This window comes from Carcharhinus amblyrhynchos, chromosome 4 (assembly GCF_965287045.1).
Source record: "Carcharhinus amblyrhynchos chromosome 4, sCarAmb.v2.hapA, whole genome shotgun sequence".
Classification (NCBI taxonomy): Eukaryota; Metazoa; Chordata; class Chondrichthyes; order Carcharhiniformes; family Carcharhinidae; genus Carcharhinus; species Carcharhinus amblyrhynchos.
In genome coordinates this window covers 1702893-1721975 of record NC_137327.1, presented here as the reverse complement: position 1 = coordinate 1721975, position 19083 = coordinate 1702893, and the positions used below count along the sequence as shown (strand labels likewise).

Sequence of the window (19083 nt, the reverse complement as noted above, 5' to 3'; positions counted from 1 at the left end):
TCTGCATTCGTTGACTAGAGTTCCCATCACTTCAACAACAGCGAACAGAATCCATCGATCGTTTCATCAGCAGATGTAGAGAAAAGGGAGCACGCTATCTTTTCAGAAATATTTTAAACAAAGTTATGCAGTTGTAAATTTCACCATCACAGACAGAATTGGTGAGTTGCTAATTGCATCTACATCCATGGAAACATTCCAGAAAGATCTGTGAGACAAACCCAAAACATTTAAATCATTGAAGAGCTACTCAAGGATGGACAACAGCATGAAGCCGTCCTCACAGATGTAGTGTGGGATTTTTGCCATTCCTTCTTGTAGCTGCAGACAGATGCTAAGTACAGCCCCAGTTGTTGACACTCACTCGAACTCCTGAGGCCCGAAGCCAGGTGGAAGGTGATCTTCTGCATAGGAAATGCCCAGCTTTCCACCAGCTCCGCAAAGCCTGTGGCAGAAAGGGCCATGGGCAGTGCCAGTGCTCTAGAGTAAAGGTTGATGCAGATACAAACAGACTGGACACAACAGGCAGCAAACAAACAGAAAAACAATGAGAATGTGCTCGACAAGATGAAGAGTGGTGAACACAGATTTCATACTGTCAATCTCACAGGAAACAAAGATGTTGTCACACCGTCCAAAATGTTTGCCAAGATTAAAATGATCTAAATGATCTATCCTAAGAAAGATGACAACTATTCGCTATTGGCCAAGATTGACACAGGACCAAACGGCAGCATACTACCCCTCTGAGTTCTGAAAGATACATCCACAGACAAGGAGTGTCACGGTAAAACCTACTACTGCACCTTTCAGTGTACACCGGTTCACTGATTCCATCTGAAGGGTTCACAGTCCTGGGCTGAAAATACAATCAATCCTCCAGAGTGCGACAGATGTCCTACATCGTGGGGACTAAAGGTCCAGCAATCACAGATCTACTCGCATGTTGTGACTTCAGTCTGGTGACAATCCATGCAATTAATCAGCCTTCGCAAGGCAGATCAGCCTCAGGAACTATCCCCATCACCTCAGGTCATGACCTAACATTGAAATATCCAGAATGTTTTCACAAAATTGACAGTTTCAAGGGAGCTGCTTCATTACGCTTGCAGGAGAATGCAAGTCCATCAAGTGATCTGGTGCAAATTGTACAATGCAAATGTCTGCAGCTACAAGAAGAAATGGCAAAGAATCCCACACTACATAAACTATAAAAACCATTACTAAAGGATGGCTCGATTCAGCGTGTCCATAAACACATGACCATTTCAGCTTTACCGGGCTGAGCTAGACATCACCCAGGAAATTATTTTTAAAAGCTGGCAGGTGATCATAATATCCCTGTAGTACAGAAGGAGGCTATTCAGCCCATCAAATTTGTACCGACCACATGGCCCTATTCCTGCAACCCTCATTTACCCTGCTAATCCCACTGACTATAGGGTCAATTCAGCATTGGCCAATCAACCTAACCCACACATCTTTGGAGTGTGGGAGGAAACCGGAGCATCCAGAGGAAACCCACACAGACACGGGGAGAGTGTGCAGCCTCCACAAAGACAGTGACCTGAGCCGGGAATTGAACACAGGTCCCCGGCATAATGGAATCTTTGTGACCTGATATTCTTCAATAACTTCATCCCTCACACACGGGCACAGATTGGATGAGAAAACTCACAAGAAAGACTATTGACCAGGTATGAACAACATCATTGAAATCATCGTCAAGAAATGTGAGGCATGTCAGGAGCATTTGCCAAGTCAGCACAAAGAGCCACTGATTCCACCCCACCCTGCATCCAAAATCAGATCCGAGCTTTCATGTTGATGGTACTGACTTCATTGTTATTGTCAATTACTTTACCAATCAGCCCATTATCCAACTATTGCGCAATACATCACACACACTTGCCTTGCCTACGCTAAGTACTGTTTTCAGTTTAATCAGTGTGCTCCAGCCAGAGAGATCATTACATAGAACATAGAACACTACAGCACAAACAGGCCCTTCAGCCCAGAGTTGCGCCAATCATAGGACTCTGAATAGTGTGGATGAACAGAGGGATCTAGGTGTATGTGTACATAGATCCCTGAAAGTTGGGAATCAAGTAGATAGGGTTGTTAGGAAGGCATACGGTGTCTTGGCGTTTATTGGTAGGGGGATTGAATTTAGGAGTCGCAGCGTCATGTTGCAACTGTACACAACTGTGGTGCGGCCGCACTTGGAGTATTGTGTGCAGTTTTGGTCCCCACATTATAGGAAGGATGTGGAGGCTTTGGAGAGGGTGCAGAGGAGGTTTACGAGGATGTTGCCTGGTATGGAGGGGAGGTCCTATGAGGAGAGACTGAGGGATTTGAGGTTGTTTTCGTTAGAAAGAAGGTGACTAAGAGGGGATCTTATTGAAACATATAAGATGATTAGAGGTTTAGATAGGGTGGACAGTGATAGCCTTTTTCCTCGGATGGAGAAAGCTAGCACGAGGGGGCATAGCTTTAAATTAAGGGGAGGTAGTTATAGGACGGATGTCAGGGGTAGGTTCTTTACCCAGAGGGTGGTGAGGGATTGGAATGCCCTGCCTGCTGCAGTTGTAAATGCGCCTAGTTTGGGGGCGTTTAAGAGATCCGTGGATAGGTTTATGGATGGTAAGGGATTGGTTTAGGTTAGAGGGTCATTGCTTTTTAACTGGTTGGCGCAACATCGTGGGCCGAAGGGCCTGTTCTGTGCTGTAATGTTCTATGTTCTATATCCATACCTACCAGGCCAATCTATAACTCTCAATCTCATTAAATCCCATGTACTCATCCAGAAATCTCTTAAAAGACCCCAGTGAGTTTGCCTTTATCACCACAAACAGCAGCTGATTCCACTCACTCACCACCCTCTGAGTGAAAAACTTACCCCTAACATCTCCTCTGTACCTGCTCCCCAGCATCTTAAACCTGTGTCCTCTCGTAGCGACCATTTCAGCCCTGGGAAATAGCCTCCGAGAATCCACCCTATCTATTCCTCTCAACATTTTATAAACCTCTATCAGGTCGCCTCTCAATCTTCGTCTCTCCAGGGAGAAGAGTCCCAGCTCCCTCAACCCATCTTCATAAGGCATGCCTCCCAATCCAGGCAACATCCTTGTAAATCTCCTCTGCACCCTCTCACTAGCTTCCACATCCTTCCTGTAGTGAGGTGACCAGAACTGCGCACAGTACTCCATGTGGGTTCTGACAAGGGTCTTATAAAGTTGCAGCATTATCTCTCGACTCCTAAACTCAATCCCTCGATTAATGAAGGCCAGTACACCATATGCCTTCTTAACCACATCCTCCATCTGCGAGGCTGATTTAAGAGTCCTAGGGACCCAGACCCCAAGACTCCTACCCTTGATATTGTACTCCTGCATCCCATTGGTCCTGCAACAGTCCATAATTTACTGGTCAGTCATTTCAGGATGTGTGTGAGAAGTGGAACATCAGTCACACTACTCCTCAGCTATGATCAAACGGTGGAGTAGACTTGATGGGCTAAATGGCCTTATTTATATGTTATACTCACTTCTTTTCATTATCTTGGATCTATTGACCTTGGTGAATGAATGATTCTTACAGCGAGATCTCTCATTCACAAACATAGGCCGACCCACATTGTAACGTTACATCCGATAATGATGCCTTTCAGTGAAACTATTCCATCGCTAGTAGAGCTCGGGTTTGATGTGGAGATGCCGGCGTTGGACTGGGGTGGGCACAGTAAGAAGTCCAACAGGTTTATTTGGTAGCACGAGCTTTCGGAGTCTCGTTCCTTCTTCAGGTTTGGCAGAGTAGTGTGCGCCAATTTACCTTCTCTTTATCCCTCTACTCTCTCAGAAACTAGAAAGTAACTTTGAAAACTGCAAGAGAAGATGACCAATGTATACGATAAAAATGCAGGGACAGAATTGGCAAGTTTACAGCTGGGACAATAAGTTCACACCCAAGATCTCGCAGAATGCAGTGAGGCGACAAGGATTTGTTCAGAAGTTATAAAATCTTTACAGACTCAATGATGAGACATAACCGAGGACCAATCAGATCCATTCCAGCTCCTCAACCACCGTGCAGTCCGACTGCACCGAGGGGAAGATCCGGGAATGACAATCCCATAAAACACCGTGAGCAACTAAAGAAACATCCAGACAAGGTTACCAGGATCACCTCTCTGCTTTATAGACTCACAGATTCACCAGTTCCATACACTTACGTAATGGTAACTAAACATGAACATTTAAACAGTTAGACTTCTTTGGAAGGTGGGAACTTGAATTTTAAAAAGGGGGAAGTTGCAATGCCTTTAAAGAGAAAGCAGCATGACATTAGTGGAAAGGAAGTGTGTCATGTAATCCAGTCTCACTTTGGCCAATGGATAGAACACAGCACACACAGCTCTGCTGCTGAGCTCAAAGCTTTCCAGCCACGTTTTGGGTACAATTGGTTTTGATTTTGGTTGTGTTAATTGAGTAAGGAATGTTGGCCAGAATACAGCAAGAACACTCTGGTTGTCAAATAGTGTTGTGGGATCTTAAGTGCTCAGTGAAGGAAATTGGTTTCAATTTAACTTCATTTTTAAAGATGTTCAAATCAGTCATGGATCAGTGAAAAACATCCACTTATTCCTTGCCCCCCTGCCCATCCCAAACTGTCAACCAGCTGACAGTCAGCAAAGAAGGCAGCACTCTGACAGTCCAGCTCTGAAATCAAATATCAGCATGACCGGAAGCTCCCTACCGCAGTTTGTGGAACTTACACCGATAGGCACCCTGCCCTTCTCCTCAAACCCAGAGAGAAAACACTGACAGCACCACTGAGGCCTTGTAGTGAACAGTTGATACATTGCTGCATTCTACACGTTCTGATACAAACACAATACATCCTCTGTCTCCTACAGCTCAGCGTGACACTGAAGGGTTATGCTGGGTCACAGTGGGAGACTAAAAATAGAGTGCATGGGCCTTGCACTGAGAGGAGGCAATAATCCTTAACCAGGGACTGTTAATTGGAGCTGACAGTGATTGGAGCTGAAACAAAATAGGGAGGCCATTCAGCCCCTCAACAGTGTTGCATCACTCAATGGGAACACAGCTGAAGTGAACCTCAAGTCTATTTTCTGACATTGATTCCATTTCCTTTGATTCACTTCCCAATGACCGTGCATCCCCCCCCCCTCAAACACACACACCCCACTCACTCACACTCACAGCGCACAGTGAGTGGTGATGACCTGGAACTTGCTGCCATTGAGGCCGGAGGAAGCAGAGATCCCAATAGAAAACTGAATGTTAAACTCGAGGGAAATAAACTTGGGGAGTTAGAGGGATCGCGGCAGGTGAGAGGATAGCATTGACTGGATCACTGTACAGAGAGCCAGTATAGAATTATAGCATTATAAAGAACATAACAGGCAGGCCATTCAGCTCGACCAATCCATCCTGATATTTATGCTGTCTCTTGAGCCTCCTCCCATCTTCCCTCTTCTAAATCATCCGCCAACAGGCTGAATGGCTTTTCCTGTGTAGTTATGACTCTATGGATTGAATTTTCCAGCCCGTCCCATTGGCAGGATCTTCCAGTCCCGCCAACAGTGATGCCCCACATTGCGCCCTCTGGCCGACAAACACTGCTGAGATTGACAGAACATTCCATTCCCACCAGTGTCCAATGGCGAGTTGATTCTAGGACAACGGACTGTGGAAATGGAGGGAAATCCTGCCTGAATGTGTAACTTTACACAAATGGGGAGCATCTTAGCAGCAGAAACATTTACAGTCATTTTTAGTTAAGAGAAATGATCACATACTTACTTTCCGAAATTGGACAAGTTTTCTTTTGTACTTGTTTCCAACCACGAGATCAGCCTCCGAAATATACAAGACACAAAGGCGTTTGGAGATATGGAAATCTACCAGCCCCAAACCATCTTCAAATATAACTGTAACCCGACCTGCAAAAACAGACACACCTTAAACGGGATTGTCCAAGGATACTAATCAGTCATTGTTCCTGTGGAGACACAGCAGGAGTAAGGCTGGGAGGTGGCAAGGGCACGGCACTAGCATCCCACAAGTTACAAATCCAAATTCCACCATCTAAATTTCATTAATCTAGTTATCCCACGGCCAAACAACACAAAAAATGATCCAAAAACGGAGAAAGCCGTTATCCTAACTTGGTGTGATGTGGAGATGCTGGCGTTGGACTGGGGTGGGCACATTAGCAAGTCTCACAAGGCCAGTCTAACAAGATCATCTCACGTGAGAACACCATCCACCAGCTACACAGTACATACTCTTACGACTTGCCCATCATTGTCTACCTGATACGCTGCAGGAAAGAATGTCCCCAGGCATGGTACATTGCGGAGACCATGCAGACGCTACGACAATGAATGAATGGACACCACTCAACAATCACCAGGCAGGAGTGTTCTCTTCCTGTTGGCAAACACTTCAGCGGTCATGGGCATTCAGCCTCTGATCTTCAGGTAAACATTCTCTAAAGCGACCTTCATGACACACGACAGCGCAGAGTCGCTGTGCAGAGACTGATAGCCAAAATCCGCACACGAGGACAGCCTCAACCGGGATCTTGGGTTCATGTTGCACTATCTGTAACCCCGACGCCTGGGCTTGTAAAATCTCACTAACTGTAGCGGCTTGAGGCAATTCACACTTTAACCTCTGATTATCCCCCTCTCCACACACACTGTTGGTACAATAAAGGCTCGACTACCTATAAAGACTCACATTCCAACCATTCTTCACATTCAATCTGTAATTGTCTTGCAATTGTGTTTTTGTCTATATATGCTATGTTTGTCAACCACACCTGAGAAAAGCTCATGATCCCAAATAAACCTGTTGGACTTTAACCTCCTGTTGTGAGACTTCTCACTGGACTAATTGTATGTGCCCACAGTCCTGTGTTATATCTTTCACATCACAGCAATAAACACAGCCAGGAACCAGCACAGACTGAAAGCTGGATTTCTGTATAAAATATAAAAATCCTATCAAAAACCAACCCACCAAACAGGGAAAATAAGAGGTATAAGAATGTAGCCCACATCTCTGCTACAGCAACGAGATGACAATCACCAGGCAAGACTGTTCCCTTCCTGTTGGCAAACACTTCAGTGGTCACGGGCATTCGGCCTCTGACCTTGGGTAAGCATTCTCCAAGGCGGCCTTCACAACACACGACAGGGCTGAGTCGCTGAGCAGAGACTGATAGCCAAGTTCCGCACATGAGGACGGTCTCAACAGGGATCTTGGGTTCATGTCACACTATCTGTAACCCCCGTGACTTGCCTGGGTTTACAAAACCTCACTTACTGTACTGTCTGGAGACAATACACATCTCTGTAACCTGTGATCAGTACTCCTTCCACTCACATTGTCGGCCACTTTAGGTCTTGAACAGCAGGTTAGGTGTAAAGATTCGCATTCTAATCAGTAATCTCTACACTGTCTGTGCTTTATATGCTCCGTCCGAGGCCAGAACTCTCCATTCACCTGACGAAGAGGCAAGCCTTGAAAGCTTGTGAGTTTACTATCAAATAAATCGGTTGGACTAAAACCTGGTGTTGTCAGACTTTTTACTGTGTTTACCCCAGTCCAACACCAGCATCTCCACATCATCAGCAACGAGCTGCCAAAGGAGGTGGTAGAGGTGGGTACAATTACAACATTTAAAAGACAGATACATGGTGGGAAAGGATATGGGCCAAACGCAGGCAAATGGGACTAGTTTAGTTTAGGAAACCTGGTTGGCACGGACAGGTTGGGCCGAAGGGCCTGTTTCCGTGCTGTATATCTCTATGACTCTACTGGCTTTGAGCAGCTCATTCCCTCAGCTCTGGAACGATGTGTAACACAGTGTTCACATAATTTCTAAACATTTCGCAATGCTCAGTAATTACTGCTGCAGTTTGTGATCCTGCTTCTTAGCAAAGTGCGAAAAGAAACTCGGTAACGTGAGATACAGCATCTCCTAGAGGCTGCAGTCAGTACAGACAGAATCACCACACAGCCACACCTTCCATTCTCAGCCTTCCAGTCGACAGGGACTGCACAGTCAGAGTGCGGCTCCTGGGTCACACCAGGCGATGCTTGACATGGAGACGACCACAACAGCGCAAATCATCGTCCCACAAGACAAATGGCTGCCCACACCTGCTAGATCATTCAGAGAAAACTGGGTAAATAAAGTACAGGTATAAGGAATAAATCAACACAAGCTGTGAGATGAGAATTAGGAGGGAGTGACTGCTTGTAAAGATGTTTAAAGATGGGTTCTTCACGGAGGAGGACGTGAATAATTTGCCGGGTGTTAGCGATGGAAAGATGGTAGGAGTGGAGGGTCTCAATGACATTATTGTTACTAGAGAGGCGGTGCTCGACAGACTGGAGGGACTGACTGTGGACAAGTCCCCAGGACCGGATGGAATGCATCCGAGGGTTCTGAAAGAAATGGCAGAGGTGATAGTGGATGCCTTGGTGGTTATTTTCCAAACCTCGCTGGATGCCGGGGAAGTGCCGGAAGATTGGAAAACGGCTAATGTTACGCCGCTGTTTAAGAAGGGTTGCAGGCAAAAGGCAGGGAATTATAGGCCGGTTAGTTTAACGTCTGTTGTAGGTAAAATGCTTGAATCTGTAATCAAGGAGAAAATAGCGAGGCATCTTGAGGAGAATTGCTTGATAGAGCAGACGCAGCACGGTTTCGTTAAGGGGAAGTCGTGTCTGACGAATTTATTGGAGTTCTGTGAGGATGTGTCTAGTGCGGTGGATAGAGGAGAACCGGTGGATGTGGTGTTTCTTGATTTTCAGAAGGCGTTTGATAAGGTGCCTCACAAGAGGTAATTGCAGAAGGTCAGGGGGCATGGAGTTGGGGGTAGGGTGTTAGCGTGGATAGGGGATTGGCTGTCAAATAGGAGGCAGAGAGTGGGGGTCAATGGGTGCTATTCGGATTGGCGGTTGGTGACTAGTGGAGTGCCCCAGGGGTCGGTGCTGGAACCTCAGCTATTTACCATTTATATAGATTATATATTAATAATAATAATAATAATAAATTTTTTTGTCTCCACAGGCATTTAAGTCCAGCAAGGGGCATGCATGCGGCAGGTTGTAGTGGGCTGCTCTTGGACGTTGCTTCGGGAGTTGCCTATTGCTTCATGTCGTTAGTGTGCTTAAACTGGACCATCTCGAGGGCAACATGACAGCTCAGAGACTATCTCTGTTGCTGTGCGGACACATGGATTTGGGCCTGTGTCTGTGGGAGTTTGCACGTTCTCCCCGTGGTTGCATGGGTTTCCTCCGGGTACTCCGGTTTCCTCCCACATCCCAAAGATGTGCTTTTAGGCTGATTGATTGGGTACTAAATTGTCCCTATATTGGACCTCCCTGATCCTCGCACATTAGGCGTAGACTAAAATCATGAATAGGTCACTGAGACAGTGGGACGGCGGCGCAGGCTCGTGGGGCCGAAGGGCCTGTTTCCCGTGCTGTGTTGTTCTTTTGTTCTATGATCTGGAGGAGGGAACCGAGTGTATGGTGTCGAAATTTGCTGATGACACCAAGATTGGTGGAACGGCAAATTGTGCGGAGGGTGTGGAAAGTCTGCAGAGGGATCTGGATAGGCTGGGCGAATGGGCCAGGAACTGGCAAATGGAATTTAATGTTAGCAAGTGTGAAGTTGTCCACTTTGGTAGGAATAATGGGAGGAAAGACTATTACTTACATGGCGAAAAACTGCAGCAGGCGACGGTGCAGAGGGACCTCGGGGTCCTTGTGCATGGGTCGCAAAAACCCAGCCTGTAGGTGCAGCAGGTGGTCAGGAAGGCGAATGGGATGCTGGCCTTCATAGCGAGGGGGATTGAATATAAAAGTAGGGAGGTCTTGCTGCAACTGTACAGGGCACTGGTGAGGCCGCAGCTGGAGTACTGTGTGTAGTTTTGGTCGCCGCACTTACGCAAGGATATTTTGGCCTTGGAGGGAGTGCAGAAGAGGTTCACTAGGCTGATACCGGAGTTGAGGGGGTTGAGCTATGAGGAGAGGCTGAATAAACTAGGCTTGTACTCGTTAGAGTTTAGAAGAATGAGGGGAGATCTCATTGAGACGTATAAGATGATGAATGGGATGGATAGGATAGAGGTGGAGAGACTCTTCCCGCTCAGAAAGGACAGCAGGACTAGAGGGCACAGCCTCAAGATAAGGGGGGGGGGGGCCATTTTAGAACAGAGTTGAGGAGGAACTTCTTCACTCAAAGGGTGGTGAATCTCTCGAATTCTCTGCCCGTTGAAGTGGTGGAGGCTGCCTCGCTAAATATATTTAACATAAGAACATAAGAAATAGGAGCAGGAGTAGGCCATCTAGCCCTTCGAGCCTGCCCCGCCATTCAATAAGATCATGGCTGATCTGTCGCTGCTCAGTTCCACTTTCCCGCCCTCTCCCCATAACCCTTAATCCCCTCTCTGATCAAAAACCCATCAACCCGTGTCTTAAAAATATTTAGCGAGGTAGCCTCCACCACTTCAACGGGCAGAGAATTCCAGAGATTCACCACCCTTTGAGTGAAGAAGTTCCTCCTCAACTCCGTTCTAAACCGCACCCCCCTTTATCTTAAGGCTGTGCCCCCTAGTCCTACTATCCTTTCTGAGCGGGAAGAGTCTCTCCACCTCTATCCTATCCATCCCATTCATCATCTTATACGTCTCAATGAGATCTCCCCTCATTCTTCTAAGCTCTAACGAGTACAAGCCTAGTTTATTCAGCCTCTCCTCATAGCTCAACCCCCTCAACTCCGGTATCAGCCTAGTAAACCTCCTCTGCACTCCCTCCAAGGCCAAAATATCCTTGCGTAAGTATGGCGCCCAAAACTGCACACAGTACTCCAGCTGCGGCCTCACCAATGCCCTATACAGCCGCAGCAAGACCTCCCTACTTTTATATTCAATCCCCCTCGCTATGAAGGCCAGCATCCCATTCGCCTTCCTGACCGCCTGCTGCACCTGCAAGCTGGGTTTTTGCAACTCATGCACAAGGACCCCGAGGTCCCTCTGCACCGTCGCCTGCTGCAGTTTTTCGCCACGTAAGTAATAATCCTTCTTACCATTATTCCTACCAAAGTGGACCACCTCGCACTTACCAACATTAAATTCCATTTGCCATTTCCTGGCCCATTCGCCCAGCCTATCTAGATCCTTCTGCAGACTCTCCACACCCTCCACGCAATTTGCCGTTCCACCAATCTTGGTGTCATCAGCAAATTTCGACACCATACACTCGGTTCCCTCCTCCAGATCATCTATATAAATGGTAAATAGCTGAGGCCCCAGCACCGACCCCTGGGGCACTCCACTAGTCACCATCCGCCAATCCGAATAGCACCCATTAACCCCCACTCTCTGCCTCCTATTTGACAACCAATCCTCTATCCACGCTAACACCCTACCCCCAACTCCATGTCCCCTGACCTTCTGCAATAACCTCTTGTGAGGTACCTTGTCAAACGCCTTCTGAAAAATCAAGAAAGACCACATCCACCGGCTCTCCTCTATCCACCGCCCTAGACACATCCTCATAGAACTCTAGTAAATTTGTCAGACATGACTTCCCCTTAACGAAACCGTGCTGCGTCTGCTCTATCAAGCAATTCCCCTCAAGATGCCTCGCTATTTCCTCCTTGATGACGGATTCTAACATTTTACCTACAACAGACGTTAAACTAACCGGCCTATAATTCCCTGCCTTTTGCCTGCCACCCTTCTTAAACAACGGCGTAACATTAGCCATTTTCCAATCTTCCGGCACTTCCCCGGAATCCAGCGACGTCTGGAAAATAACCACCAAGGCATCCACTATCACCTCCGCCATTTCTTTCAGATCCCTCGGATGCATTCCATCCGGTCCTGGGGACTTGTCCACAATCAGTCCCTCCAGTCTGTCGAGCACTGCCTCTCTAGTAACAATAATGTCATTGAGACCCTCCACTCCTACCACCTTTCCATCTCTAACACCTGGCAAATTATTCACGTCCTCCTCCGTGAAGATCGAAACAAAAAAGTTATTCAAGACCTCAGCCATTTCCCCATCCCCTACCACTAAGTCCCCCTTCTCATCCTCTAAGGGTCCAACGTTCACCCTAGCCAGCCTCTTCCTTTTTATATATTTATAAAAACTCTTGCTATCCTTTTTTATATTAAGCGCTAGCCCAGCTTCATAGATTCTCCTACCCTCCTTTATCAACTTCTTTGTCAATCTTTGTTGACATTTAAACCTCTCCCAATCCTCTTCTCGCCCACTACTCTTAGCTACTCTAAACGCCTCCGCTTTTAATTTTACACTTACCTTCACCTCCTTCGTTATCCACGGCTTATTACCTCTCCTCCTACGGTCCTTTTTGACCATCAGAATAAATTTTTGCTGAGCACCAAGAAAGATCTCCTTAAAGATCCTCCACTGCTCCTCAGCAGACCTACCTTCCAACGCGCTCCCCCAGTCAACATTCGCCAATTCCTCTCTCATCCTACCGTACTCCCCTCTGTTCAAACAAAGGACGCGTGTCCAGGAACCCACTTTCCACGTCCGGGAACCCACGTCCGAAATGTGGAGTTTTTTCAAGGAGCAGCTACTGCGAGTCCTTGATATGGATGTCCCTGATGTGGGAATGCCGGCGTTGGACTGGCGTAAACACAGTAAAAAGTCTGACAACACCAGGTTTTAGTCCAACCGATTTATTTGATAATACTCACAAGCTTTCGAGGGGACTGCCTCTTCGTCAGGTGAATGGAGAGTTCTGTTTTATTATCAAATAAATCGGTTGGACTAAAACCTGATGTTGTCAGACTTTTTAATGGATGTCCCTGTCAGGCAAGGAGGAAATGGTCGAGCTAGGGAACCGTGGTGCACCAAAAAAGTTGATTCGCTGGTTAAAAGGAAAAAGGAGGCTTATGACAGGATGAGACTTGAGGGCTCAGGTAGTGCACTAGAAACCTTTAGATTGGCTAGGAGGGAGTTAAAGAGTGAGTTAAGAAGGGCTAAAAAAGGACATGAAAAGACTTTGGCTGATAGGATTAAGGAGAATCCTAAGGCGTTCTATAGATATGTTAAGAACAGAAGATTGGTTAGGGCAAGATTAGGGCCAGTTAGAGACAGCAGTGGGAATTTATGTGTGGAACCGGAAGAGACTGGTGAGGCATTGAACCAATATTTCTCTTCGGTGTTCACACAGGGGGACATAAATGTAGCTGTGGAGAACACTGGGTTGCAGGGTTGTAAACTGGACAGTATTGCAGTTGATAAGGAGGACGTGCTAGATATTCTTGAGGGTTTGAAAATAGATAAGTTCCCTGGGCCGAACGGGATTTACCCTAGGATTCTCTGGGAGGCAAGAGAGGCGATTGCAGAGCCTCTGGCTCTGATCTTCAGGTCGTCGTTGGCCACAGGTATAGTGCCAGAAGATTGGAGGATAGCGAATGTTGTCCCATTGTTTAAGAAGGGGAACAGAGACTTCCCCGGGAATTATAGACCGGTGAGTCTTACTTCTGTTGTGGGCAAGGTTTTAGAAAAAATTATTAGGGATAGGATTTATAGTTATTTGGAGAGTAATGAATTGATTGGAGATAGTCAGCACGGTTTTGTGGAGGGTAGGTCGTGCCTTACTAACCTTATTGAGTTTTTTGAGAAAGTGACCAAAGAGGTGGATGGGGGTAAGGCAGTTGACGTGGTGTATATGGATTTTAGTAAGGCGTTTGATAAGGTTCACCATGGAAGGCTTCTGCAGAAAATGCAGATGTATGGGATTGAGGGTGATTTAGGTAATTGGATCAGGAATTGGCTAGCAGATAGGAGACAGAGGGTGGTGGTTGATGGTAAGTATTCGTCATGGAGTTCAGTTACTAGCGGTGTGCCTCAGGGATCTGTTTTGGGGCCACTGCTGTTTGTAATTTTTATTAATGATCTGGATGAGGGTATAGCTGGGTGGATTAGTAAATTTGCTGATGACACCAAAGTCGGAGGTGTGGTAGATTGTGAGGAAGGGTGTCATAGTTTACAGAGAGACTTGGACAAGTTGCAGAGCTGGGCCGAGAGGTGGCGGATGGAGTTTAATGCGGAAAAGTGTGAGGTAATTCACTTTGGCAGGAATAACAGATGTGTAGAGTATAGGGCTAACGGTAGGACTCAGAATAGTGTGGAGGAGCAGAGGGATCTAGGTGTATGTGTACATAGATCCCTGAAAGTTAGGAATCAAGTAGATAAGGTTGTTAGGGAAGCATACGGTGTCTTGGCGTTTATTGGTAGGGGTATTGAATTTAGGAGCCGCAGCATCATGTTGCAACCGTACAAAACTCTGGTGCGGCCGCACTTGGAGTATTGTGTGCAGTTCTGGTCCCCACATTATAGGAAGGATGTGGAGGCTTTGGAGAGGGTGCAGAGGAGGTTTACCAGGATGTTGCCTGGTATGGAGGGGAGGTCCTATGAGGAGAGACTGAGGGATTTGGGGTTGTTTTCGTTAGAAAGAAGGCGGCTGAGAGGGGACCTTATTGAAACATATAAGATGATTAGAGGTTTAGATAGGGTGGACAGTGATAGCCTTTTTCCTCGGATGGAAAAAGCTAGCACAAGGGGGCATAGCTTTAAATTAAGGGGTGGTAATTATAGAACGGATGTCAGGGGTAGGTTCTTTACCCAGAGGGTGGTGAGGGATTGGAATGCCCTGCCTGCTGCAGTTGTAAATGCGCCTAGTTTGGGGGCGTTTAAGAGATCCGTGGATAGGTTTATGGATGGAAAGGGATTGGTTTAGGTTAGAGGATCATTGCTTTTTAATTGGTCGGCGCAACATTGTGGGCCGAAGGGCCTGCTCTGCGCTGTAATGTTCTATGTTCTCCTCCTCCTTCTGCACCAGAAACTCCACGATACAATGATCACTCTCCCCAAGAGGATCCTTCACCGCAAGGTCCCTAGTTCTACCTGCCTCATTACATAACACCAGATCCAAGATAGCTTGCTCCCTCGTCGGCTCCAACACACACTGTTCAAGGAAACTATTCCGGCAGCATTCCAAGAACTCCTTCTCGAGCCCACCACGTCCAACATGGGTCCACCAATCAATATGTAGATTGAAATCCCCCATAATTACGGCCGTCCCATTCCTGCACGCCGCACTTATTTGCGCGTTAACAGCCCGCCCCACCTCTAGATCATTATTCGGGGCCTATAGACGACACCCACCAGCGTCTTCCTCCCTTTGCTGTTCCTAATCTCTACCCACAACGATTCCACTTTCTGCTCTTTGGTTCCTATATCATCCCTTGCTACCACCCTGATGCTATCCTTAATCAGCAGAGCTACGCTCCCCCCCGCCCTTTTTCCTCCCGCCTATCCTTCCTAAACACTTGATACCTCTGGACATTCAGCTCCCAGTCCCTGTCACCTTGCACCCACGTCTCTGTAATGGCCACCAGATCATATCCATTTGTGCTGATCTGCGCCACCAGCTCATCCACTTTATTCCGAATGCTTCGTGCATTCAGATAAAGTGCCTTCATCCCAGCCTTCACCTGGACCCTATTTGCCGGAACGCCACCAACCATACTCACGCCCCCTACTCCCTTTATTATTGGGGCATCCTCGGCCTCTTCCCTTACCTGTACCCTCTCCTTAACTTTAGGCCTCATAATGTCACCTACCCTCGCACCCTCCCCCCCCTCTAATTAGTTTAAAGCCCTGTCTACAGTCCTCTTTACACGATTCGCCAGGACTCTGGTCCCAGCACGGTTTAGACCACCCCCATCCCACCTGAACAGGTCCCACCTACTCCAATACTGATGCCAATGCCCTATAAATTCAAACCCATTCCTCCCACACCAATCCCTGAGCCACCCATTCACTTCCTTAATCCTGTCAACCCTACGCCCGTCTGCACTCGGTTCAGGCAGTAGCCCAGAGATAACCACCTTGTCGGTTCTACTTTTTAATTCCATTCCCAGCTTTTCATACTCCCTCCCCAGATCCTCACTTCGCATTTTTCCTACGTCGTTGGCACCCACATGTACTACAACGACCGGATTCTCACCCTCCCACTCCAGGTTCCTCTGCAGCCCAGATGTGACATCCCGTACCCGAGCACCAGGCAGACAACACACCCTTCTGTGCACTTTGTTATTGCGACAAAGGACAGTGTCAATACCCTTCACCTCACTATCCCCAATCACTACTACGTTCCTTTTCCCCTTCTCTTTGCCTATATCCTGCGTCTGCATCACTGTACTGTGTGCAGTTTGCTCACCGACCACACCTCCCTCGTCCACACTGGAAGCAAGAACCTCAAACCCGTTATGCAGATTGAGAGGCTGAGGCCTCCGCTCCCCACCCCACTTCATCCTCTCCCCACCCCCCTTCCTCCTCTCAGCAGCCCCCTCTTGTTCCTGACCCTTAGAGTTAGCCAGTCTAGGGGGTGTGGATGTCACTTGCACCCCATTGACAATGGCACCCTCTCTCCCCCTGATGAGCCTCAGTGTCTGTAGCTCAGAGGCCAGCTCATCTACCTTGAGCTGGAGCTCCTCCAGCAACCTGCACTTACTGCAGACGTGGTGACTGGGAAGGACCCTGGGGTCCACCAGTTCCCACATCATGCAGAAACAACAAGACGCGGGTAGATGGGTTTTTGATAGGCAAGGGGATTAAGGGTTATGGGGAGAAGGCGGGAAAGTGGAACTGAGCCACTTCAGATCAGCCATGATCTTACTGAATGGCAGGGCAGGCTCGAAGGGTTAGATGGCCTACTCCTGCTCCTATTTCTTATGTTCTTATGTAATAGAGAAGATATTAAGAGAGGGAGTTCAGGTGAGGCTCACACTGCTGCCATTGAATGGACAGGGCTGGACGGAGACAATGTGAGAGTTGGAGTATTGAGGGATACAGGTATGGTGGAGGTTTGAGGTGGAGTAAAATTAACGAGGCTTTGAATGTGCTGAGAGACAGAGAGTCAGTGCAGGTCAACAAGGGCAGGGATGACGGGCAAATGGGGAGTCATAATCATAGAGGTTTCCAGCACAGAAACAGGCCCTTCAGCCGAAATTGCCCTTTTATTTTAACCACTAAGCCGGTGTCCCTTTGTTCAAGAAGGGGAGTAGAGACAAGCCTGGTAATTATAGACCAGTGAGCCTTACTGTTGTGGGCAAAGTTTTGGAAGGATTATAAGAGAGGATTTATAATCATCTAGAAAGGAATAATTTAATTAGGGATAGTCAACATGGTTTTGTGAAGGGTAGGTCATGCCTCAAAAACCTTATTGAGTTCTTTGAGAAGGTGACCAAAGAGGTGGATGAGGGTAAGGCAGTTGATGTGGTGTATGTGGATTTCAGTAAAGCGTTTGATAAGGTTCCCCATGGTGACCTACTGCAGAAAATACGGAGGCAAAGGATTGAGGGCGATTTAGCGGTTTGGATCAGGAATTGGCTAGCTGCAACACGACAGAGGGTGGTGGTTGATGGGAAATGTTATTCCTGGAGTTCAGTTACTAGTGGTGTACCTCAGGGATCTGTTTTGGGGCCACTGCTGTTTGTCATTTTTATAAATGACCTGGATGAGGGTGTAGAAGGATGGGTTAGTAAATTTGCAGATGACACTAAAGTCGGTGGAGTTGTGGACAGTGCGGAAGGATGTTGCAGGTTACAGAGGGACATAGATAAGCTGCAGAGCTGGGCTGAGAGGTGGCAAATGGAGTTTAATGCAGAAAAGTGTGAAGTGATTCACTTTGGAAGGAATAACAGGAATACAGAGTATTGGGCTAATGGTAAGATATTGGCCGTATGGATGAGCAGAGAGATCTTGGTGTCCACGTGCATAGATCCCTGAAAGTTGGCACCCAGGTTGATAAGGTTGTTAAGAAGGTGTACAGTGTATTAGCTTTTATTGGTAGAGGGATTGAATTTCGGAGCCATGAGGTCATGTTGCAGCTGTACAAAACTCTAGTGTGGCCGCACTTGGAACATTGCGTACAGTTCTGGTCACCACATTATAGGAAGGCTGTGGAAGCATTGGAAAGGGTGCAGAGATTTACCAGGATGTTGCCTGGTATGGTGGGAAGGTCTTATGAAGGAAGACTGAGGCTATTTTCATTAGCGAGAAGAAGGTTAAGAGGTGAGCATGGACCTTTGGGTCACAAAGGCAGGTGGGGGGACATTTTGAGATGAAAGGGCAGTAGCTGGACAGAGTGGACATTGTTCCATTTTAAAGCAGGTCACAGTGGCAGGTTCAATAGGGATCCTCCACACAACCCCTACTTTCCTCCCATGCTCCCCGCCGTTTCAATGAGGAATTGGGAGGAGGACTGTGTTTTTCTGAGGTTCACAGCATTGAGGCTAGAGAGGAAAGGACAGACAGGCAAGTCTCTCTGCCTCTTCCAACTTACCCTGAAAACCCTGAGCCAGTTCCGAACCCCTCCACTTCTCATTCACAATGATATGTCCATAAGGCACTGCATTAGCCCCTACACGGACTGGGGTGCTCGATACACTGGAACTGACGGAAACATCCATCACTGCTGTGTGTGAATCTCACCCAGACATGTGTCACACTGACTCTGAAATAAACAGAAATCAACAGGTTAGAAATGGGGTGGCACAGTGGTTAGCACTGCTGCCACACAGCTCCAGGGATGTGGGTTCAATTCCCAACTTGTGCCACTGTCCGTGTGAAGTTTGCACATTCACCCCGTGTCTGCGTGCGTTTTCTCTGAGCGTTCCGGTTTCCTCCCATAGTCCAAAAATGTGCAGAGTAGGTGGGTTGGCCATGCTAGATTGACCCTAGGATTGGGGGATTACTTAGGGTAAATGCATGGGGTTATGGGATAGGGCCTGGGTGGGATTGTGCAGCAGATTTAATGGGCTGAATGGCCTCCTTCTGCACTGTAGGGATTCTAAGTGTGACAGGTTGGAAACTGGTGTAAAGATAATGTGGAAACCAATCATTTGTCTTTATTGGTGTCACATTTACAGGCTGCTTCATTCTGATCGCTGATCTAAGAAGTAGTTTCAGCAAATTCAAACCGCCATCA

At 47.3% G+C, this 19083-nt stretch overlaps 1 protein-coding gene across 4 annotated transcripts in view; it reads right to left on the bottom strand.

The window, feature by feature from the left end:
• The window catches only part of LOC145341750 (Fanconi anemia core complex-associated protein 24-like), a 108490-nt gene that overhangs the window by 4762 nt on the left and 84645 nt on the right, over nt 1–19083 (bottom strand). For 2 of the 4 annotated variants that reach the window (XM_080186655.1, XM_080186656.1), the window contains exons 2-3: nt 18439–18609; nt 5829–5968 (exon numbers count right to left, since the gene is read on the bottom strand). In XM_080186655.1, coding sequence (XP_080042781.1) covers nt 5829–5968; nt 18439–18565 — 267 coding nt within the window. In that variant the 5' untranslated portion in view covers nt 18566–18609. Of the gene's footprint in view, nt 1–5828; nt 5969–8061; nt 8199–18438; nt 18610–19083 lie in introns of those variants that run through there. The other 2 variants (XM_080186657.1, XM_080186659.1) reach the window with 2 other exon arrangements.